The following is a 27,143-nucleotide window of genomic DNA, read 5'->3' as shown; positions in this document are numbered from 1 at the left end:
GCCTCCTGCTGTGTAGTTGCTTGACTGCTGCGCATATAATAACCCCCCTTCGATTATTTGTTCGGGAAGAAATACATACCATGTACTTATGTATGTATATACATATGTACATATGTATCTAAGCATCATATGTGCCTTTTTGTGTGGGAGCGTTTGGGGTTATATGACAATATCCATGCTGTCCACGTCTTTCTCCTTTGTTTATGCCAAATTCTTTGCTGTGATTTCAGCATGTTTATGCAGCGCATAGTATCCTCGCATTTTTGGGTTCACCTTCTGCGCTTCTTTGGGGTTTTTCCACGCATTTCCACAATTTCCTATTTTAGTATTCTCGTTTAGCGGCATATGTGCTTGTCCATACATATTTATGTATACATACTTGTATATTGTAGATAAATATGGTAATTTAGTTTGTTTAGTGAAGTCATACAAATGTACATATTAGATACATACATCCATAAGTATTTGCTACTGGCATGTGCCTGAGTTTATCTATGAAGTGCTTCATTAAGGTGTTTTTGTGTTTTCGTAGTCAGTTGAGCACAAAATTATTCCATCAATATATTGTATAGTATGTGTATGTACGTATGTACAATAAGCGCACAGTGCTAGATATTACAGAAAATTAGCCAAAATATATTTTCTATATATAAAACAGTTATTAAGTAGGAAAATTGGTTGATATTTTGGGTAAATATTAAAAAAAAAAAATAATATTATTTGTGTTGTTCTCATATGCCGACAGTGAATTTTGTACAGTGCTGTGTTTGTGTCAAAAATGTATCATTATATTTAAGTAATGTGAAAAATATTATTATTTGAGGCTTTGTAAGACACCGCTCTCTCTTGTTGATTATTTTAAATCCATATCTGTTGCTGTTGTTGTATCTGTAGAAAACATACGTAAATTAATATGTAGAAATACTGCCTATTTCAAAGCCCTTGGCCGCATAAAATTTCGGGTCCGTTCCGGTTACGTCAACCCGACTATAGTGGGAGCGGTAAATTGGTGCTATTCCCGCAACTTCTTGATCAAATATATTTATGTATATTATCGATGAAACCCATAATTGTTTTTTAATTCCTCAATAATGTCACAGCTCCATCTAATAATGAATCCATGAAAGGATCTTTCCACAAATAGCGTGAAACTTCAAGGTAATATGAGTAAGCTGAACAATTTACTGGGAAGAACTCTTATTACAGCGTTACTCCACACAACTTGATTTTGTCATGTCCGTCTTGTTTCCTTGTTGTTGTAGTAATTTGGAGGAATACTGCCGATTTGACAGTTCTTGGCCGCATAAAACTGTTCGTCCGTTTCGGTTACGTAGACCGGACTGTCACGGGAACGGTCACGTCCGTCTGTCTATTCGCGGGTTATACGCGAATTTATTCCTTGGTTTTTTAGATATCGGAACCGCTGAAATCGGAACACTATAGCATATAGGTACGATACAAACAGTCAAAATCATGTTCTTGCGAAGTAAACTTTTTTATTTGACAATATATCTGCCTTTTTGATTTTTTAAGGACCACCCTAAAAGCTAGGCTCTTCAAGTGAAATTTCCCATATAGAATTTAGATCTAATTCTAGCATGTAGGATTTGTTTTATACATGTGTACTATATGAGCTTTTTGTATTAAAAAAATTGTACTTTTTCAAATAATTTCTGAAATTGTTTGAAAATAAGTAAAATTTATTTACACACATTTCCACATACATATGTAGATATGTAAGCCATTAAAACCATTTAGAAATAACTAGCTTCATAACCAGACAACAGTTAACACCCTGTGCCGTACTTATGTACGTACAAAATTTTTAGCATACATACAGGCTGAACGCTAAAAAGTTGCATTTGAAGTGCATAGCTTTGAAGTAGACGCTCCAAAACACAAATATAAATATGTTAGTATGTGTATGGCTTACGAAACCAATAACAACAAACTTAAGTTAAGCGGCTTTTACTGTCTAACGGTGCAGAAGAGCTTATGTTTGTACTTACACACACATAAAAACGCACAATTTCACTTTCTGGACAGCAAATGTTGCTCAACTGTCAAAACTAATTTTTTTTAATTAACTGCAGTTTGCATTTTCTGCTCTACTCTGCTTTTGGGTTTTCGCAGAATTCGCAATATTTTGGAGCCACACAATTTAGCAGCTCATTAAAATTGCAGACACGCCGAAACTTTGCAAACAAGAAAAGATCTTTTTGATAATAAACAGTTCTAAGATTTGCTGATAAGCGCATTTTTACAAACAAACAACAACAATAAAAATTATAATAAAACAAAAAAAAAAAAAACAGAATAAAAACCAACAAGCACGGTGTGAGGGGCTTTGAGCGCAACAGGCAAAGTGTCTATAAGCAAGTCATTAACTGCAGCACTCCGTCGGGCGCGAGCCACTGCAGCAGCCGCCAGTAGTTTTCAGCGACTTCAAGCGTACAAAGCGAAAATGTCTAGTTTCGAGCAATCGTCGGTCGTCAATGCAGCTGCACTGGTAAGTATGCGCTTTTGGCGCTTCAGTTGAGTCATTCTACTTGCTTTTTACTTCTTTTCGGCTTTTGACTCGTTAAAAATATTTTTTAAAAATTCTTTATTGCTTTAGTTTTTGCTTTTACTTGAATCTTATTGCCTTTTAATTAGTGCCTCTACATGCAATTTAAATTTCATTTTGTAGTAAGAGCAAAAGTTATCTAAAGTTCCATAGCTTCGTTGCTTCGTACTTCGAAGTCCACGCGCTCAGTTGCATAAGTCAATGACTGCTTAAGTACAAAATTTATTTTCTCGAATCTGCTCAGCATTAAATATTTATTTCTTGGTAACTGAGTCTGTGTAGTGCCCAAATGCCTGTATTTTATGCCGAACTAATCGACCTTGACCTTTCTCTCATATTATTACACGGAGGGAGCTTATAATTTTGCTTGATGTTCTCTCTTCTTTCATTCATACCTTTTTCATACACATTTATATTGAAAATATTAAAATTCATTGATTGGTCACAGTTTGTAACTGAGTTGAAATTTTAGTAAGTGTAGCGCCCATCTCCTAAATATTATATTTTACGTCTAATTATTAATCTCAATGTAATATATATGTACATCTTCACATCACATTTAGTATTATCAATATTTGTTTCTTTTCATATCACCTTCCCCGAGGGAGTCCTCTTGAATTGCTAGAATTCGAACTGCCATTAATGCTTTTAAAATCATATTTTTTGTGACAAAAGTAGAACCAACTTGCGTCCGTTCCAAATGTTCATATAATAGTTTCAAAAATTCATTCGTCCAATTATCGTCAAAGATGGAGCCATGTATAGAAGTTCACGCAAGTGAGGAAAGTTCTCTGAGCGCAATTCACTTGGGAGTGGCCAAAAACGATTCTTTTACAAATGGTTCAAGCAGCTCACGACTTCCGGTCTTATATCAAGTATCCTTTGGGAAGCCAAAGAACATGCGTTTGAAGGCAAGCTAAAGTGAGAAGACGAAACATTCCTCCCCAGGGTTGTGCGATTGGTTTGGAATCCGCCTCTAAAAAAAAAAACACCCCCAATGAAAAAAAACAACTTTCTGTTGTAAACTCAGCTTTAACCGCGAAAGTAGTGTCTACGCTGATAAAGAAGAAGAATCATCATTAATGACGTTGCTATAATAGTGTAAAATATTCTCCGGCGCTTAATTTGTAAGATCTTCATAATTTTTTCTCCCCAAAAGCTACAGTTCCGTATTTCCATATTCTGAACTCTTTCAAATAGTCGGATCCTGAACATTTCTATCAAAAAAATAATGTTATATCTTGTTTGCTCGTACTAAAAGCTCTAACTAACCTCAAAATATTTATTGTTGACCTCACAAAACGTCAACTTGCGTGCGTTCCAAATGTTCACATAATAATTTCACCAGTCATTCTTCTAAGTAATTTTGATTACGTTGGTCTTTTATCATAAGACATCCACAGAGCTTATAATTTTAACTCTGGGGTCCACATCTAGAAATGTTTTCTTCAAACACGCCAGTTCCGTAATTATTTTTTCAAAACAGTCGCGTGAGCCGGAACACCTATTTCTCTTTTCAAAACTCTTTCGAAGAGACGTTCCACTCTGAAAACCTATTTCTGTATTCAAAACTCTTTCGAACGATATTTCGAGCCTCAATACCTATTTCTCTTTTCAAAGTCGTTCGAGCCTGAACACGTATCAATCAATGACCCCTAATCTGAGCCGAGTTGACTTTGACACCGAGGCGGTTCACAACCTCTCATCCAATGAATTTTAGGTCCACTGTCATGTATTCCGTTGAAAGAATCTAAAATGACCCGTTACTTAGTATCTGCCTTGACCACATCTTCCAATGTTTCTGTTTCCCACAACCCTACTAAGAGAACAACTCTTTTGCTGTAAAAATATGATACCCGTTCCTCGGAAATATCTAACTTGCAAAGTCCATATAGTCAATTGGCAGTCCCAAACTTTGGTGGAATGTGGGCTTCATCTGCTACCACAGAACGCAAAAGTCTGTCAAATCAATTTCAACTACTCGTGACCGATTCTCTCTGGAGCAATGGAAAAGTCAGGTTCAGTAGAGTAGACACCGAAAAACAACCGTTTGCCCTTTTACAAAGCGAAGATCTCTTCCGGGCGGAGTGGCAGGAAGTTGGAGTTGTCTAAAGGTGGCAAATTTCTTGGTCTCACATTAGACCAAACTTACGGTGGAATAGTTATTTGAATTTAACACTGTCCAAAGCCACCAAGGCACTCATGATATGCAGACGCCTAGCCGACAGAACCAGAGGCTGCAAGCCAGGTATCATAAGATGGCTGTAGACCAATATCGTAAGGCCTATTGTCACTTATAGAGCGGTTGCTTTACTCTTCTGCGAACTTTTGTAACCGCCTTCTAGCTTCTGAAATGAATGGCTCCTAATAACAATGAAGTCCATAATAAATTAGAGTCAAAGCTCGACCAAACGAAAATTACAATTTTTCTGTATGAAATTTCGCATGGAAAAACCAAAACAATGCCAACAGCGTCAGTTAACTTAAAAATATAACTGAAAATTTCAATTTCATACTCCAACTGGCACAGTTAGTTTATACGCGTCCTCATTGTGTCACGTTACCACTCCCATTGACACACAAAACTACATACAAACATACAAACGAACATTTGAAAATAGCTCGTAACACGAGCGCCGTATGTATGCCACGTGCCGCATGTTGCACATTGCGCACTGTGCACTCCATCACACGGCGCTGCACGCTGCTGGCTTCATTGGAAGTTCCAATTTGGAACTTGCAGTTTCGCTTTGTTTGCCACCAACTAGCAATCTCACCAAGGCAATATTCAAAGCATCCAAAGGAAACAAAGGAAACGGTGAATTGCGCATACAACGGTATTTGTCATCCGCAGCGTGACGTAGAATTACGATTGCTTGCATTGTGTGCGGCACTGCTGCCCAGCCACCTTCGCATTGGGGTCCTTATCTAGTCTCGCTTTGGGTCATAAGCGCCAGCTTGATTGCGTTCGTTGTTCCAGTTTTATGATTTTGGTTGATTTTAGTTGCCTTTTTATCATCATTTTTTATTATTTTTTTCTAACCTCAATATTCACCAACTCCAGTCTCTTATCGGGGTTCTGTGCCAAATTCGCTCTGTTGCATTCGCAGTTTTATCTCTTTTATTTATTTAGCATTTATTATTTTTATTTCTCCGTTTCTTCTTCAACTTTATTTTAAATTAAAATTATTTGTAGTTACTTTGGCTAATTTTGGATTATTTCTTTTCTTTTCTTTTGAATCATTACTTCATCTCAAATAAATTGCTTCCGTTGCTCTTCCTCTTTTCAGCCAATGGCGGAGGAAATTGATAACGCTGTTGACCTTATGACGCCACGGTCAGCGGAGAAGAAATACTACCGCAAAGCCAGTAATAGGTGAGTGCAATTTAGATTTAAACTAACGAGTAAGGTTGCCTGAAGTAAAGTACTAACGAATAAGATTCCTATTTTTATGTAAAACATTTGAAGTCCCGGTTTACATAAAATCTGAAATTGGCCTAAACGTCTTTGTAGTTCATCCCTAGTAGCCTTTTGGGTGTCAATTAAGGGTTTACATGGGCTTCCTCGTGCCCATGCGACGCATTTCCGGTGACCGCTCTCAAAAAAGATGCGCCCGCGACTTCAAAAACACGGTTTAAAGATGGCGCACTTAGCCTAGCTAGCCTCGAGCGCACAAGTTCCAAGGCTGTATCTCCGAAACTATTACTCGGATCAACTTGAAAATTTAGGACAATATTCCAGAGGTGTTGTAGAATTTAGTAAGACAGAAAAGTACTATCTGATCAAATTTGACCCAGACTGGTCCACTTATGCCGCGCCCCAAAATTGACTCCATACATTTTTTTTTTGGATTGACACAATATTTTTTATATTCGTGTGAATTTTGATTTCCTTTTGTCAATGACTGTACGTTTAAAAGCTACATATTTCTTTACGTCGTGAAAAGTTTGGTCTGGTGATTTTTACCTTGAACAATTGAACAATGAGTTTGCTCGAAATTTTTTATTTCCAATGAAATCACGGCTGTCAAATCGTTGAAAATATTACAGAAATGTTCGAACAGTATATTTTATCAGGAACTCAAGTATTTGAGTGGCACAAGACATTCAGTAAAAAACCTGGAAAGTCATTGAAATCTTACCTCATGTAAGTCGTCCTTTCACCGTTGTTAATGATGATCACATCGAAAATAATTAAAGAAATGACGTCGAGTTGAGGTCGTCAAAGATATACTTGATAACGTAGCTGAGGACACTACATCCATAAGACACTTTATCACTGGCGACGAGGGTTCATGAATATGACGTCGAAAGAATCTATCGAATAGCGTCTCAAAAATGAGCTGAAACCGAATAAACCAAAATTCGCTGAAGGCACTGAAGGCCATCACAGTCGAGACTTATAACAGGTGTTTGAAAAATTGGATTAAGCCTTGACATGCTTGTATCCTAGAGTCTATTTTGAGCGCAGTAATTATGGTTTGTATTAAAATTCGTAAAAATGTGTTTTTATTTTTGCTAAACCGGGTGAAATTCGGGTATATCTGGGTGCTTATAAGGTCTCCAAAATCAAATCAGGAATTAAGTATCGACTTAATTTACTTTCAGAATAAGCTTATCTCTGCTTATGGACTTACTTTTTTGGTATTTTAGCCTCAAATATAAACCATGATTTGTAATGGTTTAGGTTAGTTAACAGGTTATGTTTTAATACTAGTGAATCCTCATTAGTCGAAATGTGATTAAAGTCTGTTAAGTGAGCGACTATTAAAAATATTTTGACAATAATATTTTTGTTTTTCGCTTTAATAAACAGCAGCTACATAATTAACCCACATTTAATTTATTTCCTCAGTGGATATGTTTGTGCATTCAGCATCGGGATCCGAAAATATTTCTGAAAACAATTACTTATCGTCCGAAATTGTAACAGCATATCAATAGATTACTCGAGTCTAAAAATAACGCTCTTGACGCACATTTTTTTCGAGTCAAGTTTAGGGTCAATGAGGTTCATTACGTTTGATATTAATGTAATTCTGATATAGGCATATATACTATGTAATATAAATATAGGCAAGATTAGTATACATATACATATGTAGGTGTATTTCGTCATTCAAAAACATGTATCAATATTATCAATAGTTTAATTGATGGTAACTTTCCACTTGTTCTTATTTGTAAACATATAATTTTTAGGTATTATTATGTAAATTTCTACCATTCCGATAAAAGACCATTATTGGTTGTACCTAGATGTAACTTTTAAATGGCTGCTAAATCCGTTGAAAAAAATTGCACCAATTGGTCCTGAAATTACCTCAACTACAATACCTCAACCGTCTTCTCTGTTTCTAACCACCGTCGAGCCTTTAATATTTGGAAACCTCAAGAGAATGTGAAAATGAAGAGATAATCATCTACACTGCGTTCGTTGGGCACATTAAATATAACAAGTAAATTCTTACGTAGTGGAATTTTTTTCTGTCAATTGTTGATTCTTCCATTAGCAACAAATAATGAATTTATTTAAACTCTTCACAGCAAGCGCTCCCCCACACACCTTATCTATGCTTGAGCATAAATTATTTCACTCTCTATGGTATACACATATGTATATGTACATACATATGTACATATGAGCGTGAGGTACTGAGAGCAGCTGATCATGAACGATTCTTTAGGGCTAACTTTTTAACTTATTTCGGACGATTTTTTTATATTATTCTTGCAAAAACTTTAGTATATATGTATATTGTGACAAAAAAAGTACCCGGAAATTGTAATTTAAATTCGCCGGGTCGGTTTCAAAAAGATGTAATATATTGTGCTAAGTTGGTAGGACTGTCCTTAATTACTAAGCCAAGTAAGAGCGCGATCTATCAACTAGTTTATTTAAGGCAGCTGCTTAAGTCGGTACACCCCAGTAGTGTGTTACGAATTTTACAAATTTTATATTTCTAACCAAATTTTGTTGTTGTTTTGTTGGAAAAGGCTTACCTTGATTCAATCAAAAAAAATTCAATCAAAAACACAAACCGACGCGTGGTACAAAGTCGAGATCGAGAAATCGTTGAAAACACCCTTCGTTCGACGATCTTCGACCTCTATGGTGGTTGAAAATTGTCAGACAAGTGTTAGAGATATGGCAAGAGAGCTCGACATCTCTCGCGAGTTCGTTGGAATGTTTTTGGTGGATATTTTGGGTATGAAACACGTTCTTGCTCGACTCGACCCAAAAAAGCTGATTTTTTTTCAAAAAGAGTACCGTAAAGAGGTCTCCTTCGACAAGCTTGATCTTGCGAACTCCAATTCTACATTCATGGAGAGCATTATAATTGCCGATGAAACGTGGACTTATGAGTTTAATATGCAAACTAGTCAACAATCATGGGAATGGAGGGAAAAAAACGAGCCGAAACCAAAAAAAAACCACGCCAAAGCCGCTCAAAAGCCAAGGTGACGCTAATTTTTTTTCGATGTTCGTGGTTTGGTGTATCATGAATTTGTACCGTCTGTCCCGGTAAATAAGGAGTTATATTTTAGCGTATTAAGGCATTTGCGTGAGAAAATCCGTCGAAAACGGTCGGAATTGTGGAAGAACAATTCATGGATTTTACACGATGATTATGCACCGTCCTGTCGAACCGCGATTGTGACCGAATTTAAAGCCAAAAACGAAATGAATACCATTGATCAACCACCGAATTCACCAGATTTGGCTTCGTGTGATTTTTTCTTGTTCCACAAATTGAAAATGCCGCTCAGTCGATCGTAGAGATAAAACAAAATTCGCTGAAGGAACTGAAGGCCATCCCAAAATGTGCTTATGAAAAGTGTTTCGAGGACTGGAAAAGTCGTTGGCATAAGTGTATTGCATCTGGTGGAAATTACTTTGAAAGCGACAAAATAAATATTAATGAATAATCAAATATTTATTTACAATTTCCGGGTACTTTTTTATCACAATATATGTACATTTGAACAAAGGTAAATGCTATGTAATAAATATATTTATGTGCTTATAGCTATGTATAAATAAAACATACACATCAATGAATTTTCGAATCGATTTTCTCTCATTCCTTTGCTTTTGAAAATTTCATAAAAATAATACATTTCAAGCACACTCCCAACAAAAAGTAGCAAACACAATCTTTAAGCACACCGCTATCTACCAATTGTTTTTTATTTCCAATTTGTGTGTTCCTTAATTTTTATTCTTGTTGTTTATTTTGGTTTTGTTTTTAAGAAAAACAAAGTCGCTGACTATATAATGAAGACTCTATAAACAAATGCCAACGAGGTGCGCTGACCTCATAAACCCCCAACCTCCAACACACCACGCCACACCCCCTCCAATGCCATTGTCATTGCTTTCGTAGGCAAAACAAAATGCCAACAATAACAACTCGAATTTATACACCTCGAAAATAAAATTGAAAATAATCTTGGGAGAATACAAAGTCAGAAGCCAGTGCATCTTATCAAGAGCGTCGAACGAATGCTGTCGCCTTGATTAGCATGCATTGATGGCGAGGGCAAGAGAGACTATGTAAATGTCGAGTGTAAATGATCGAGGGAGTCGTGAGTTATTAAGTCAATAAACGATTCAATTGGAGCAAAAAAAAGAGTCGCATGTAAATGATATCGACTTCACTTTTTGTTTTAGAAAATTAGAAATTTCAATTGCAAATTCTGTGGGACGAGTGTGGGAGGGAGGACTGAGAGTCCAGTTCCACTGGTACCAGAAGAATATGGCAACAGTGCTGCTGCAATCACAGCATAAATTACCGTCATCAACCTGTGTTTGTTGCTCAACGCTTGGCTGGCTTGACGCCAATGGGCACACTCGAGTCCCCCGCGGGATTACCGTTAATTCTACACACAGTCGCTCGATCCATATTATGCTGCTTTGAGGTGTAGGGTCGTTGGACCATTGGACTGTCAAAACAATGCCTATCACATTTTCTATCAATAGCTTTGATGCTCATATTTGTGCTGACATCTAGCGAGCTCGCTGCCAATGACTTTGCTTTGATTTTGATTTTTTTAATTTTGTTCCGATGGATTTACGTACAGATCTAGATGCGTTCGTCTATTTCTGTATTTGTTTGTTGTTTTTTGCGCATCACGTCGCCTAAATTATGAGTTTTTGATTAATTTAAAAACATTTTAATAACGAGAACATGATGCCTTGTTATCAAATATTTTACCGGCGCCCACGTAAAAATTAATTGCATTTTTTATCATCATTCTCGATGCATTTTTTATGGACTCAGTAAAAGTCACAGATTTTGCATTTCAGTACTGTGAAGGTATGCATCGTTGTTGTTTTTTGAAGCTGGATCTTATTATGTTGGACGAAAGATCTCTACTTAATTTTCTGAAGATATTTCACATTCTTCCGTCAACCGGAAGAACAGAGACTCTTATGAAGGTAGTGTGGGGAAGAGCGAAAATATAGACCGATTTTATCTTTTTTCCTCATAGTTTTTATTTGAGTTGTTTGTGGTATTGCAAAGTGGCCTTATATAAAAACCGTTGTAGTCCACAATCCCAAATCGACGAAAGTTGTAATTCGGGGATCTTCCTATTTCTTTTATAAACTTTTAGTCGGATCCCGACGGTTGACCAGTGCAAGGTCTTTTGAAGATTTCATGATAATAAGATTCCTTACTGTTAAAAATAATCGAATAAGATCCATATACCCCATATACCAATACAAAATCCAATCGACAGTCAACCAAGTGGAGTGCACAAAATGAACCCGATCCAAAGCGTGGAAAGATGCGACAGTTGGCTGGAAAGATTATAGCGTCTGTATTTTGGAACGCGCACAGAATAATTTTTTTTGACTACCTTAGAAAGGAAAGAGAGTGACTATTACATTGCATTATTGGTCCGTTTGAAGGACGAAAAACGGCCGCATTAGAAGAAAAAGAAAGTCCTGTTTCACCAAGACAGTGCACAGTGTCACAAGTCAGTGAAAACGTTGGCAAAACTCCATGAGTTGGGCTTCGAATTGCTTCCACATCCACCGTATTTTGCAGATCTGATTCAAAATGACTATGTTCTGTTCTCAGATCTCAAAAGAATGCTAGCTGGGAAGCAGTTTTTGTCCCATGAAGAGGTGACAGACGAATCTGAGGCCTTTTTTGAACCAAAAGACAAATCGTTCTACAAAAATAGTTTCGAAAAGTTGGAAGATCGCTATAATCAACGTATCAGCCTTGAAAGGAAGATCTTTATAATCAATGTATCAGCCTTGAAAATAAGGTCCTTATAAACAATGTATTATCCTTTAAGGGAACTACATACATATGTTGAAAAAAACGAATTCTGCCGAAAAAAAATGTATTTAATATGGCAGGCCGTAGACTTTTCAATTGACCTGTTATGTGTGATGTGCTAAGAAATTATATTTTCTTGACCACACTTTGGGCTTCTTCTTCTTTACTGGCGTAGACACCGCTTACGCGGTTATAGCCGGGTTCGTAAGAGAATTCCTCCTGGAGTGTTCTCTTCCATCCGGACAACATGATCCAGCCAGCTCAGCCGCTGTCCCTTGATTCACTGAAATATGTCAATGCCGCCGTATGATGCCATTGTCCATGCCTTCGCGCCATATAGCAGGATGGGAATGATGAGGGTCTTGTAGAGTTTGGTCTTTGTTCGTCTGGAGCAGACTTTACTTTTCAATTGCCTACTCAGTCCGGATTGACACCTGTTGGCAAGAGTTATTCTACGTTAGACTTCGAGGCTGACATTGTTGTTGGTGTTAATACTGGTTCCAAGATAGACGAAATTATCCACGACTTCAAAGTTATGACTGTAAGGCATGCCTGTCGTAAGAGGCGACTCCTGGCCACCAGTCCAGAGCAGTATGGAAGCTCAACTGGTCGTAGCTTCAGCTACAAGGTCATACTAAAGACTTTAACCTGGTACCACAGGGAACAGTAGCCCCTGGAGTTCGCTCCAGTCTGCTCATTGGGTTTGGCCCTTTGTGGAGATTCGTGGTGGCTGTGGTTAAAACCCAAATCGCGGGAAGAACTGACTTTATCAGTCGAATGTGGAGTTGCATTGCAACCGGGTGCCGGACCCAAAGTACGGCAGAGGTTTTAGATGGGCCTCGAGCCCTACCAAGGTGGTTAGTGTGTCCATGCCACACTGCCAATTGGTACTGAAAATGTTTACCCAGTTTTCAGGGCGCTAATCGACGCATTGTATTGATCCGTTGTGCTTTTGAGCACCGTGGAGTTAAGCTGTCGACAGCAGGATCCCACGTTAAATACAATACAGATGTTGTACACAGTGACGTGCGAGCCAAGTCGTGAGTACGACCACTGTTTCGAACTACTCAGAGAGATTCTTTCCGATTCTGACAGAGCTTTTGGTGTTGCTCAACGTCAGCTTACACAGCCGTATTAGCTTTGCGTGGACACCAAGTCCAGATATTGTATAGCGGCATAGAGGTAGTTCCTTTTCGTGCTGTCGAAGGCGGCTCAGCTAGGGCTTTAAATAATAGTCTAATCAGAGTCTAATAGAGCTTCGTCTAGTACCATATCCATAATAAAACGATTTAAAATCATTATTTTCTCCTTTTTTCGACCGTTTAAAAATAAAACTACTTTGATAAGACATCACAGTGGAAATTTTATAAACAAACACTCATAATGTAGGTATTTATAGATCGAACGGTAAACAAGTAGCGCCACTAAAGTGTTGCGTCTAAAAATTCCGCCCACACAGCGATTTTTCCAACGGCGAACGCAACGCCCAAGCTCGAGTATTTCGCATATGGAGACAACAAACGGCCGCCCGACAAAACACGTGCTAAACAAATGCTGTGATTTTCGTATAAATCTTTTTTTTCGTTTTCGAAGCGCTTTATTACTTGCTCGAATACGTAAAACTGTCCGCACATAAATATTTTCGCATTAGTTTTTATATAATGACAAAGTTCGCTCGCCCGTAATCACTATGAAAGAATTTTAAGACAAAATAATTTACTGCTTCTTTTATTTTTTATTTTTTTTTCTTTGTTTAAATATACATACACATTGTTGTTGTTGCTTGGCTAGTGTTATCAGCGCGGCTTATCGCGTAGCGCGATTCGAGTGACTACTGATTGACTAGCAAACAAAAATTTTGTTCGCATAAAAATATTTACAATTAAATATTACAGTCATAACTTCATAGACTTGGCATTATTAGTGGCTACATGTGTAGTAAATATGTATAAATACATATAGGCACTATCTATCGAGTGTTATGACAGCCCGTATTGTAATGCGAATTGTCAATCGGACAAAGCATTTTACTCACGTACGAACGGAAAGCAGAACAAATGTCATAACTGGTATTATACAGATGTCATAGCGGGTATTATACCCGTGAATTTTTAGTCGCGTCAAATATAGTTTGTCAGATTTGTTATGATTTGTTTGTATATAGTTTTATAAGTAGTATTAACGCTTTCCAATACAAACTATACCCATCACAGGTTGGAAAATTAAATTTCTCCGAATTTAAAACACTTTTATTCCATCGAATTTATTATTTCTTTTTTCGACTTTTTCATTTAATATGAAAGTTTCGACGTTAAATTTTCGTCCTCCTATCCATTTTCAATCAGTAAACGGGGAAATTCTCCAGCAATTATTATTTGCTTTAAGTCACTGTTGCAAAGAGGGTATATAAACTTGGCAAACACTACGATCTTCACGTTCAAATTTGGGAAAGCGATCAGTCGGCCAACGCAGTTTTTTAGGCGACAGTGAATTGTTGAATTTCTTGCCATAAAAGTTGTTTAAGTGGAATGAATTTACATATGTATGTATCTAAGTACGAGTACATATACATACATATGTGCATAAGTATATATACATACGTATGTATAGAAGAAATGTGTTACATATATATACGTATATATATATATATATATACGTATGTACATACATATCTACGCGTGCATAATGACAAGTGCATGCTTGCGTATTTGAATATTAGAAAAGTGTGTCATTCATAACTCGATATATGGATACATTTGGGTATGGCAACACTGTGAGAAATAGCTAACAATAAGATCTTATTAACTATAATAAAAGTATTGTATTAATATATACGTAAATGAACTGAAGATTTATATGTAATTTTCACAAAAGATGACGATATCTTTTAGGAATTTATCTTCTGAGAAAATTTCTACGTTCTGTGATTTTTATATTTTAGAAATTTTTGAAAAAATATGTTTTTTTTATTTTCATGTTTTTTGTTTTTTATGATTTTAGATTATAAAATAATTAAAAAACAAAATATTTTCTTAAAAATTTTTATTAAAAAATGCTTTCTTCAAAAAGTTGTTTCACAAAAATTTTTATAAAAAATACTTTCTTCAAAAACTACTTTCTCAAAAAGATATATTATTAAAAAAATATTTTTTTCCAAGAATATTTTCTTCAAAAAACATTTTCTTAAAAGTTTTTATTATTAAAACAATATTTTCTTCGAAATGTTATAATTTTTAAAATCAATATTTTCTTCAAAAAATTTTTCTTAAAAATTTTTATATATTTTCTTAAAATTTTATTGCAAAAAATGGTATCTTAAAAATATTTATTCATTAAAATAATGAATTTTTCTTGAAAATATTTCTTTATAAATATATGTTTTTCAAAAAATATTTTCTTAAAAATTTATTATTGCAAAAAATGGTATCTTAAAAATATTTATTCATTAAAATCATTTTCTTGAAAAATTTCTTTATAAAAACATGTTTTTCAAAAATATTTTCTTAAAAATTCTTTATTATGTAAATATTTATAAAATATTTATTAAAAAAATATAATAAATATTTTCTTAAAAAAATTTTCTTAAAAGTTTTTATTATTAAAACAACATTTTCTTCGAAATTTATAATTTTTATAAAAATATTTTCTTAAAATTTTTATTATTGCAAAAAATTTCTTAAAAATATTTATTCTTAAAAATTTTTATTCATTAAAAGAAACATTTTCTTCAAAAAATATTTATTTATTATTGCAAAAAATGGTATCTTAAAAATATTTATTCTTCATTTTCTTGAAAATATTTCTTTATAAATATACAATTTTCAAAAAATATTTTCTTAAAAATTTTTATTATTGCAAAAAATGGTATCTTAAAAATATTTATTCATTAAAATCATTTTCTTGAAAATATTTCTTTATAAATATATGTTTTTCAAAAAATATTTTCTTAAAAATTATTGATTTTAAAATAAAAAAATATTGTTTTAGAAATTTCAAAACAAAATGTTCCCTAAAATATTTTATGATTTCTCCAAATAACAAAAGCTTTTTAAATTATTTTAAAATTTTTGTTATATAATAAAAAGAATATGTATATTTTTTCTGACACAAATATTTTTTCTGACACGAAAGTTTTTTAGAGAATTAAAAAAATTCTATTTTCTTAAAGGTTTTTATGATTTAAAAATGTAATTTTTACTTCGAAATTATTTGAAATTTTGAAAAAATAATTATTCTGTATTTTTTTGATTCTTTAAACAAAAGAATATTTTCTAAGAAATTCTTGAAACAAATTTTTTTAAAATTATTAAAAAAAAAAAATATCTAAAAAATTATTCTCACTTTTGAAAGAAAAAACAGCACTTTCTTATAAATGGCAGATTTGTAAAAAACTGGTTTAAAAAAGACATTTTTGACGTCGAAATTATTTGAAATTTTGATTAAAAACAATTATTATTAATTTTTTTGATTCTTGTACAAAAACCAAAGAATATTTTCTAAGAAATTTTTAGAAAAATTTTCATACAAATTATTCTCATTTAAAACAAAAACAATACTTATAAATTGTAGATTTGTAAAAAACTTCTATGAAACTATTAAAACATACTTTCTGAAATATTTAACTGTTCTTAGATTAAAAAAGTATTCTCCTAAGCATTTTTGTGATTTAAAAAGAAATTTCATGAAAATTATTATGATTTTTAAAAAATATTTTCTTTAAAATTGCATAGTGGTGAAAAAAAATATTCTCTGAAAAGGTTTTGAAAGAATAATTTTTCTAAAATTTGTTTGAATTAAAAAAACAACAAAAACAACATTTGCTAATAATTTCGTTTTTAAAGAAAAAGTTTTTGCCGTAAAAATGTGTATAAAATAAAATAATATTTTTTAGAAATTGTTATGATTTTTGAAACAAAAAAACGACAATTTTTTTTTGATTTTGAAAAAGTGTTTTTATTGGAAAATGGAAAATGATTTGAAGATTTCGGTAGTGAATAATATTTTTTTGGAAATTATGATTAAAAAAAAAAAATCTGAGAATTTTTTATATATGTATTTTGGAAAATGAAAAATTTTTTGAAGATTTGGGTAGTTAATAATATTTTTATTACAAACTATAGTTTTTGAAAAAAAAATTCTGAGAAATTTTTATGGTTTTGAAAAAATATTTTTTGGAAAATGAAAAATGATTTGAAGACTTCGGTAGTTAAACATATTTCTTTTAGAAATTATGATTTTTGAAAAAAAAAATCTGAGAATTTTTTATATTTTTTGGAAAATGGAAAATGATTTGAAGATTTCGGTAGCTATAATATTGAATAAATTGCATCGATAAAAAAATATTTTTTAGAAAATGTATGTAAAATGATTTGAACATTTCAGTAGTTAAAAATATATTTTTTTAGAAATTATGATTTTTGAAAAAAAAATCTGAAATTTTTTTTATATATTTTGGAAAATGAAAAATGGTTTGAAGATTTCGGCAGTTAATAATATTTTTATTACAAATTATAATTTTTGGAAACAAAAATTCTGAGAATTTTTTTGGATTTTTAAAAAATATTTTTCGGAAAATGTAAAATGATTTGAAGACTTCGGTAGTTAAACATATTTCTTTTAGAAATTATGATTTTTGAAAAAAAAAATCTGAGAATTTTTTATATTTTTTGGAAAATGGAAAATGATTTGAAGATTTCGGTAGCTATAATATTGAATAAATTGCATCGATAAAAATATTTTTTAGAAAATGTATGTAAAATGATTTGAACATTTCAGTAGTTAAAAATATATTTTTTTAGAAATTATGATTTTTGAAAAAAAAATCTGAATTTTTTTTATATATTTTGGAAAATGAAAAATGGTTTGAAGATTTCGGCAGTTAATAATATTTTTATTACAAATTATAATTTTTGGAAACAAAAATTCTGAGAATTTTTTTGGATTTTTAAAAAATATTTTTCGGAAAATGTAAAATGATTTGAAGATTTCGGTAGTGAATAATATTTTTTTAGAAATTATGATTTAAAAAAAAATAATTCTGAGAAATTTTTATGATTTTGAAAAAATATTTTTTTGACAATGAAGAAGGGTGTGAAGAATTCGGTAGTTAATAATATTTTTTAGAAATTATGATTTTTGAAAAAAAGTTCTGAGAAATTTTTTTGAAATATGTACATAGTTAAAAATGTTTGTTTTTATTTTTATTGTTATTATTGCTATTATTTTTATGTTTTCTATTTTCATTTTTATTTTTTTTATTTTTTTATTTTTTATATTTTTTTATTTTTTATATTTTTAATGTTTCTTCTTGATTGTAGGCTGCACTTGGCAACCATTTACGCATTAAATACGTTAATAGGTAAAAAGTTATTAAAAAATTGCTGAAAGCGCACTCAAGTTCGGTTTGTCACATTTCGTTACTTTCTCCTCACTAAGCACTTAACTACACATGACAGCTGTCAGTTAAACAGCTAAACTTCAATCAAATTAAACGCCTCAAATGAACAGTAATTAAACGGCAAATCAACGCAAGAAATTGACAATAAATACTTGAATAGTATATAAATAAATAGACGAACATAAAACACAAAGAGTGCTTACATAAAAAAGTTGTGTGACTATTTGGATGGAATTTTATGAGCTGACTGTCAAAGTCCAAGTTTTATTTGATATGAGTGTTAATTAGGTTATAAATCATAAACATTATTTGAAAATATCTCAAAATTTTTCGGTAAATTCACAAAATTAAATTTTGGATTTACTTAAGGTTCAGTTTCCGGTTAATTATACGAAGCTTTGATTCATTCATGAGAATTGTGTACTGAAATACATACATACATACATATGTACATATATACATATGCAACTAAAAAAAGTTTGACTTTTTCGGTTTATGAAATTGGACACGATTTCGTGAGAACAAATTGAGATAATACTTCCTGTGAAAGTGTGATAACAGTAATAGGTTACCCAAAAATCTAGAAGATTTTTTAAACTCTCAGGCATTTTCCTTCTTTACTTACCTATGTTTGTACATATATTCATGTATATATCTACTATAGCTATTAGCTACCTCCCTTCAAACTGTCAAGCAACAACAACACAAAAATCAACTGTCATAGACTCCGTGGCTCTCCGAAGGTAGTGACGTCGTTAGAAAATGTCTTGGCAGCCAACTTCTCATGAAAGTGAAGTTGTATTTGAAGAGTTTTTGCACCCAGCATATCACCACCAATCTTTGAATAACGAAAGCTAGTTGCTGAGCACTGCACAGTGGCACTTTATACTATATGAGATACAATCAAAAAGAGTGAGCTGTAATATTTAGATAATTTTTGAAAGCATCTTCGGTCATAGATACCGCTATAGAAGATTATATTTCGGGATTTAGCAACACTAGTGATGCAATTTAGAAACTCACAACTTTATAGTAAAGTTTGACATTTTTCACACACACTTGAAACTTTTTGACATGTAAGCGCTTTTTGTGTTGTTTACGGTAACTTAAAATATTCATCTCGATCAGAAAATGGCATGAAATCACGAACATTGTTGTACGACTATTTTTTACAAATTTCGACGTGGATTAACTTAGTCACATTGCATTGAGGAAATTAATTAAATTTTTGAGCGATGAAGCTTCTTCACTTGATGGTATGGCGAATTCAATCGTGGTTGTAGATCACTCCAAGGCGAATTTCGTGTAAGTCGTACAAACTCAACGCTCGACGCTGTGCGCAAACTGATATTGCAAGATCGCCATATGACTTTTCGTATTGGTTCAAATGCATCCAAAAGTCTTCTTCTTAATGAGGAATATTTTGAAAAACAATTAAGCAGTTTTCGACTAATAATATTTGTTTTTGTTTTCTAATAACGAAATATAAAAAGCAAGCCTCGTATTTGATAGCTTTGAAGGAAACCTTAAGCTTGTTTAGTCTTCTGGAACTTTACAGGCTTATTTTTGGATGAAGACCGAACATAAAACCACTACACGGCGTCTAAGACTTCTTAAGTTTCTCCGTTAGATCTTTGATATCGAGTTGCAATTTATTTGCTTGGTTTTCCTTTGATTTTGTGCACCTGATTTCGGCCACAAAACTTGATCAATGTACATATAGTATTTTCTTCTGAAATTTGTAGTGTTCAATCATGGAAGCCTTTTCGAAAAATCTAACCATTTGAGTTTTTGTTGAAAGTGTATTTCTAAAGTATAGAAAAGGGTAAAGTGTATAGCATAAAGTATAGGTCAAAATGCCGTAAGAAGGTTTCGGATATAATAACAGTCTCTAGCGCTTGTATAAAAACATTACCTAGATGATTTTCAAGCCAAACTCATTTGAAGGCATTCTGCAATTAATGATGCTCTCAGGGTCACATCTAATGTGTCTGCCTAGTATATATTAGTAAATTTTTGGGAATTAAAAAAAAATGCCATATGAATTCTTTATAGTCTTAAGAGTTTACAATATTCTTATTATTTTAAGAATAAGTGGAAAAATATCGGCGTTTTTTAACTTAGCTTTTTTTTGTATGTTTTTCAATATTGTAACCAATACTCGTGTCATGTAATTTTCGCAATTTACTCTCACACCACTGTGCGCCCTGTGTGCTCTTTCTCTTTGACCGCATCAAAAGTTTCCACAATCGGCTCTCAGACATTTCCCTGAGTATGCTATTAAAGCACACACAATTGTTGTTTTGAGATCGCTAGCCGATTGCTGGTTACTCGTTGCCTACATGTGGAAATAATTACTGAGCGACGGAGCTGCTTCTTTCTGCACGATCAGTTGTGCTTTTTACCCCGTACGGTGTTGTAGATTTCAGCATATGAGCGGCTATAAAACTGGAGCAGTGAGCATCGCGTAAAACGTTGTTTGTGTTTCATGTTTAATGCGTGAGGCTTTTATAAAAAAAGAAAATTTATAAAAAAAAGAAAATTTATAAAGAAAAAAACATTAAAAAAAAAAAACAAATTTATGAAGAAAAAAATATTTTTTATAAAAAAAAAAAATTACAAGAAAAAACGTTTATAAAAAAAATGTATGAAAAAGTATAAAAAAATTATTAAAAAACCTTTATAAAACAAAATTTAAAAAAATTATAAAAAAAAAGAAATTAATTTCTTTTAATAGAAAAATATAAATTAATTAAGATCGCTGTTTTTGATAAAAATAGGTAAAGAATAATTTCAAAAAGTCTTCGCATGAAACGCATAATTAATTTTTTTTTCCAAAGTATATGTATGTATGTGCATATGTATGTATTTGTGCCCATTTGCGCTATATTTTTTAGCTGCGGAAGCAAAATTGTATTCTTTTCTATATCTTTCCGTTTCGTTTTTTGCTTTTGTTGGGTATGTTGCTGATGGACAAATAAAGTAAAACTACACACACACACACGCACACACACAAAAAGTAAATAAAAGAGCGAATAAAGTGGCGTGCTGATGCGAATAATAATAAAATAAACAGCGAAGCGAGCAAAACGGAAAAAATTCACAAAGCAAAAAGTTGCTAGAAAAAAGCTTTAATTCGCTAATGAAAGCAAAAGTGCAAATTCCGAAACAAATTTATTCTAACGCAAGTCTTCGCGAATTTTGCATACCTTCCCCCCTCCGAATAACAATTTATTTTTAAATGTCAGTATTTAACAATAACCTGAAGGCAACAATTACTGACTTTTTTTATTAAAAAAAAAATTCAAAACAAACTTCTGAACAAAAACAATGCAGATTTGCAAGTAACTCACGGACAATAAATATGCAACGTGAACGAGTTCAAAAATAAAATAAAAACGCTTAATGTTTTTTGTATTTTTTGTTGTTAAACAATGAAAACGTGAGAGAGCACAAGTAGCCCCAGCAGAAGAGCGCAGTGTTGCCATTTAGCGTCAGAATAGATTAGCAGTGATGGATTTTATATTTCAAACTTTTTTTACTCACACTGTATTTTGTTCGAGGAAACTATTTTAACGTAGTTTTCAAATTCTTCTAAACTTTCTTCTGCATTGTGAGAAAAAGTGACCGGAAATTGTAAATAAAACGCAAAATATTTAATTATTCATCAATATTTATTTTGTCGCCTTCAAAGTAATCCCTACCCGATGTAATACACTTGTGCCAACGATTCTTCCAGTCCTCGAAATATTTTTCGTAAGCACTTTTGGGATGGCCTTCAGCTCCTTCAGCGAATTTTATTTCATCTCTGCGATCAACTGAAAACGGGTTTCACGGAGAGGCAATTTCAGTTTGGAGAAAAAGAAAACATCACACAGAGCCAAATCTGGTGGATACGGTGGTTGATAGATGGTATTCATTGCATTTTTGACTTTATATTCGGTCACAATCCTGGCTCGATGCGATGATGCATTATCATCTTGTAAAATCCATGAATTGTTCTTTCACTATTCCGACTGTTTTCGACGAATGTTCTCAAGCAAACATCTCAATTAGGTCAAATAGTAATTCTTATTGACATTGCCTTAGTTATTGAGCCGCTTTGGCATTGTTTGTGGGTTTCGGACCGTTTTTTCCTTCCATTCCGATGATTGTTGACTTGTTTCCATGTCAAACTCATAAACCCATGTCTCATCGGCAGTCGCAATGCTCTCCATGAATGTGCGAATTCGCATGATCAAGCATATTCAAAGAGTCCTATTTACAGTACTCTTTTTGAAAACAATTCAGCTTTATCGGGACGAGTCCAGCAAGAACGCATTTCATACAAAAAATATCCAAAAAAAATCATTGGAACAGACTCGCCAAAGATGGTGTGCTCTTTTGTCATCTCTCTAACACTTGCCCCCTGATGATTTGACGACTGTGGAAGAGGTCGAAGGTCTCGAGGATTGTCTTCAACGACTTCTCGACCATCTTTGAAAGCTTTATACCACTCGTGGCTCGTGTTTTAGATTAAACTGAATCACTGTAGGCCTACTTGGAATAAAGCAGCTTAGAGTGTGGTCATGGCGTAGAGATTTCACATAACCAAATATTCGGTGAAAAATGTCTCCTTATGATATTTTCAAGTCCATTAGTGTTCATTTAAGTGGTATAGAGTTTAAAAAAACTGTTTACAAGTATGTATTTGTTTCGTTTAGTGTAAAACCCGAATATCGCTCAAAGTGGATTTTTTTACCTTTTCGTCGATTATTTTTTGAAATACCAAACACCTTGTGCTTCTTGTGGTATAGCTCCCCAGCCGACAACTGAGAAATTTTGACACTTGTCTGCTTAAGGTTTAGTGTTCCAGTATTTTAAGAATTTTTAACGATTTTTGTTATCAAATATTTGGAAAGAAAGAAGACTAGAACAGAATTCACTAACATTTGATGGAATGTTGAAAACATCGGAAGTAATCAAAAATTTTATTTCTGATTAGAATTTGAACCAATAAATTCAGTTAGTTTTAAATTTCAAATTAGAAACTACAAATTCCGTTATCTATTATGCACTAATACCCTTCACAGATAAAAAAGTTCTGTTATCTTAATTTTGATTTTGATCGATCAATTTGTATGGCAGCTATATAATATAGTGGTCCGATCTAAAACATTTTTTTAGAGAGCTAACAGTTGTCTTGAAAAATAATACATGCCGAATCTCGTAAAGATATCTCGTCAAATAAAAAAGTTTTCCATACAAGAACTTGATTTTGATCGTTCAGTTTATATGACAGCTATATGCTATAGTAGTCCAATATCAGTGGTACCGACAAATGAGCAGCTTCTTGAGGACAAAATAATGTGTGACAATTTTCAGAGCGATTTCTCAAATACTGAGAATCTAGTTCGCGTATACTATATATAAACCGACTGAGAGGGACCGTTCGTCGCTGATGTTTCATTCTGTCCACAAACTTCGATTCAACAGTCCAATGTATAGTAAATCATTAAGTCAAAGAAACATTTAACAAATATATGGCAACACTACTAAATATCGAGAGAGAGAGAGAGGGAGAGCCAATCTGTGTGGCAGTGAGCATGAGTGAAGGCACGTACAAAAGATGATCGTTTACAGCCTGCTGTCAGTGGCTTGTTTTGAATGCATACCTGCATTTATATTTGCCAGCTGGAAGCGTGAAGGGTGGGAAGCGCAGGGCGTCCTACTACTCACTTAAGCTCACCATTGTATGCTACGCTCCCATATGTTCATTATTTCTTTTTATTTGCTGCAACCACTTGATAAGCAGCGCACCTCACTGATAAGCGCGCACAAACATACATACATACATATACATATTTAAAGTTTTTTCACGCTCAATTTAATAAGCGTAAAAGCATTTGCTGCCACTCTTGAAATCACCAAGTTTATACTCAAAGTAATTCCAGTTACTCCACACCTATCCACAGAGACGGACGCGTCGATTTACATACGGCAAACGAATATAAATACATAGAGCGCTGGCTAACGGCGTGTCTCACAGTGCATACAAACAAACATACATACATAAATGTATGTATATATATAAATATATAACTGATAGTTGCTGACGACACACTGCAAGTAAAATATATTTACAAACAAACAAGTGAAGCCACTCTACAACAACACTAAGTACATAAACCTGTGTCTCTGTGTGTGTTTGCGTGCGTGTAAATAAATTAATTTAAAATTAGTCGCTTTATTGTCACACCGTTTATCGCTTATCGGCGGCACGTCACAGCAATTTCCACCTTTATTGCTGCTAAATTTAGTGGCGATAGTGTACTGGAAAAATTAAAAACACAGCACCTGCAAAAACCTTATACAGTTAGTGAAAAGATTATGCCCGATCTGTCGCAAGACGTCTTCGAGATTCAAAATCCCCTGCCTACAACGGCAACAACATCAGCGCCGCCAACAAGAATGTCTTCATTGACCACAGCTGGCCTAAATGGCAGTGCGTCCCAGGCAACTACGCTGGCTAACGGTAAAAATGTGCATTCTGCCAGCGCTGGCGTCCAAGCGTCGGACCTTACCCCAGTCACACTCTCCGTTCCCGGCCAACAGGAGCTGGCGCAGCACGTTGGCTCACAAAACGATCCGTCCTACCATGGCTACAAGCGTGAGCTGGATCACAGGTGAGTCAAGTGGGTGGGTAAAATTAAAAAAAAACATCAAAATATAAGATAATGCAATAAGAGTCACGAAAAATTCATTTGTGAAAAAGATTTGATTATTCTAAGAAATTAAATTTTTGATTGTTTTCGTAAAATTGAATTGAAATTGTGCTTGAGATAATGTACATACCTATAAACTTACTTACTACCTATGTATATATGTACATACATAAACATACATACATATATGATCACCTATGTAGTATAAGTATGATCAGCAACAATGAGTGTGATTCAACAGTGCAACAGTATTTCGCAAATTAACGAAAAAATGATCATTTCGTAAGAAGTTTTAATATTTCACTTAACTGAGGGACAGTGAACCTTTTTTTGATAGATAACTAACTTTTTGCAATGGAAACAGCTACACAGATATTTATATAGTACATTGGACAGTATTAAAACAAAAATTCCTTAAGGAGAATACTACTAATACGAGTACTATTCAAGTTTCGTTCGAAAGCTCATTCGTCGAAATATATTTTTTCTAGGTTGGTATGACTGTCAGTGATATCTGTGTCAAATATCGCATCAAAATAATCTTAATGTTTACTATACGCTTGTCTTTTTGAAGTGCATAAAGTGCATTCGGCGATTTTTGCGATGAGAGAAGTTATTCAACAAAGAATTTCCATTAAATTTTGTGTGCAGAATCAAATTTCTGGTGTCGAAAAGTTAAGAAAGTTGGTAAAGTCCGTCGATGGCAATTGCTGCCGCGACCTGGTACTTTTGATTCATCAAAGAGGGTCAAGGGTTGACGTCGAACCACATCCAGGACGGCCATCAACATCAACCGATGATCAACACGTCAATAAAATAAAAGAATTGGTACTTGAGAATCGACAATTAGCAGTCAGAGATTTTATTGGCATCGTTGGAATATCGGAAGGATCAGTGAAAATCGTTTTGAAAGATCAGTTGGCCAAAGAAAAGTGAAAACACGATTGATTCCAAAATCAGTTGATTAAAAAAAAATCACTAATTTCAAAACAGAGTCGCGTTAACTTCCGTGAAACAATGCTTTCCGAATACCAGGATGTCATAAAATGTATTATTACTGGCGATGAGTCTTGGGTCTATGCTCACGACCCGGAAACAGGCAATCAATCGGCTGAAATCGATACAAAAAAGCTATGTCGAAGCAAGTCAAGAATCAAGGTTATATTGACAGTTCTTTTATCGAGGTAATGTCCACCAAACTGTGGACAAAGATTACTATTTCAGTACTATGCGTCATTTGTCCGAAGATATTCATAAAATATGTTGGAATTATTGGCCGATAACTCTTGGTTTTCGCACCACAATAATGCACCGTCGCGTACTGCATTGATTCTTCGTGAGTTTTTCGCAAAATTTTCAACCAAAATCGAGCAACAACCACCGTATGCGCCTGATATGCATAGCTTCATGTGGTTTCTAGCTATTCAGCAAAGTCTATCGACCGCTCCGGGGAAACCATTTTGAGTCATTGAACGTGAATCGTTATGCGCAAAAAAGAGAATTCCGGCAATTGACTTTAACAACTGTTTCGAGAAAATCGTTGACACAAGAGTATTGAGGCCAATGGGGGATTACTTTGATAGGGAAAACATGGATTTTGAAATATAAATAAAAAATTTTAAAATTGTGAACAAATTCTTACTATTTTTTGCCATAGTATTAGTATTTTTTTTTTTCTTTGAACTATGCTCCCTTAAGGTAGAGGGGACCTTTGGCTCATCGCTATAATTTTTACCCTTGTGGGCATCTGGAAAATAAAACCATGATTAGTTATCAAGGTAACTAAGAATGTTGCTATCTCAAAAAGCTGCAAATCCTAAAAAAATGTTTACTTCATAAAATGGCGGCTACTAAAAAATAAAAGTCGATTTTTCACAACTTTTTTTACTTTGTCAAATATTTTAAACGCTTTTATAGTTTTATGTTATTCGCCTATTTCATATTATTGTCGTTCACTAAATCGGTCAAGTTGCCACGACATTAAAATGGCTATAACTTCCCAAATAATTTGAATTTTTAATTTTAGAAAGATGTTGAATCCTTAATCCTTTGAATAAACTTTTGAATTATGAAACAAAATTTTAAATGTTTTTCAAATTTTTAAACTAGAATAAGGGGATATTCTCCTCCTCTATTTGAAGAATCGAAAATATTTATGTCGAATATTTTCTAACCATTTC

General features: G+C 33.4%; 1 protein-coding gene and 1 pseudogene across 5 annotated transcripts in view; both read left to right on the top strand.

Annotated features, from left to right (window-relative positions):
• LOC120773792 (cytosolic purine 5'-nucleotidase) overlaps positions 1–27,143 on the top strand; it is a 99,177-nt gene that overhangs the window by 738 nt on the left and 71,296 nt on the right. The window contains exons 2-3 of one of the 5 annotated variants that reach the window (XM_040102892.1): positions 2,185–2,509; positions 5,857–5,942. In XM_040102892.1, coding sequence (XP_039958826.1) covers positions 2,465–2,509; positions 5,857–5,942 — 131 coding nt within the window. In that variant the 5' untranslated portion in view covers positions 2,185–2,464. Of the gene's footprint in view, positions 1–2,133; positions 2,510–5,856; positions 5,943–21,024; positions 21,040–24,155; positions 24,925–27,143 lie in introns of those variants that run through there. The other 4 variants (XM_040102893.1, XM_040102890.1, XM_040102891.1 and 1 more) reach the window with 4 other exon arrangements.
• LOC120773517 lies at positions 6,619–9,496 on the top strand (annotated as a pseudogene).

This window comes from Bactrocera tryoni, chromosome 4 (assembly GCF_016617805.1).
Source record: "Bactrocera tryoni isolate S06 chromosome 4, CSIRO_BtryS06_freeze2, whole genome shotgun sequence".
Lineage (NCBI taxonomy): Eukaryota > Metazoa > Arthropoda > Insecta > Diptera > Tephritidae > Bactrocera > Bactrocera tryoni.
This window is presented reverse-complemented; position numbering and strand designations above follow the sequence as displayed.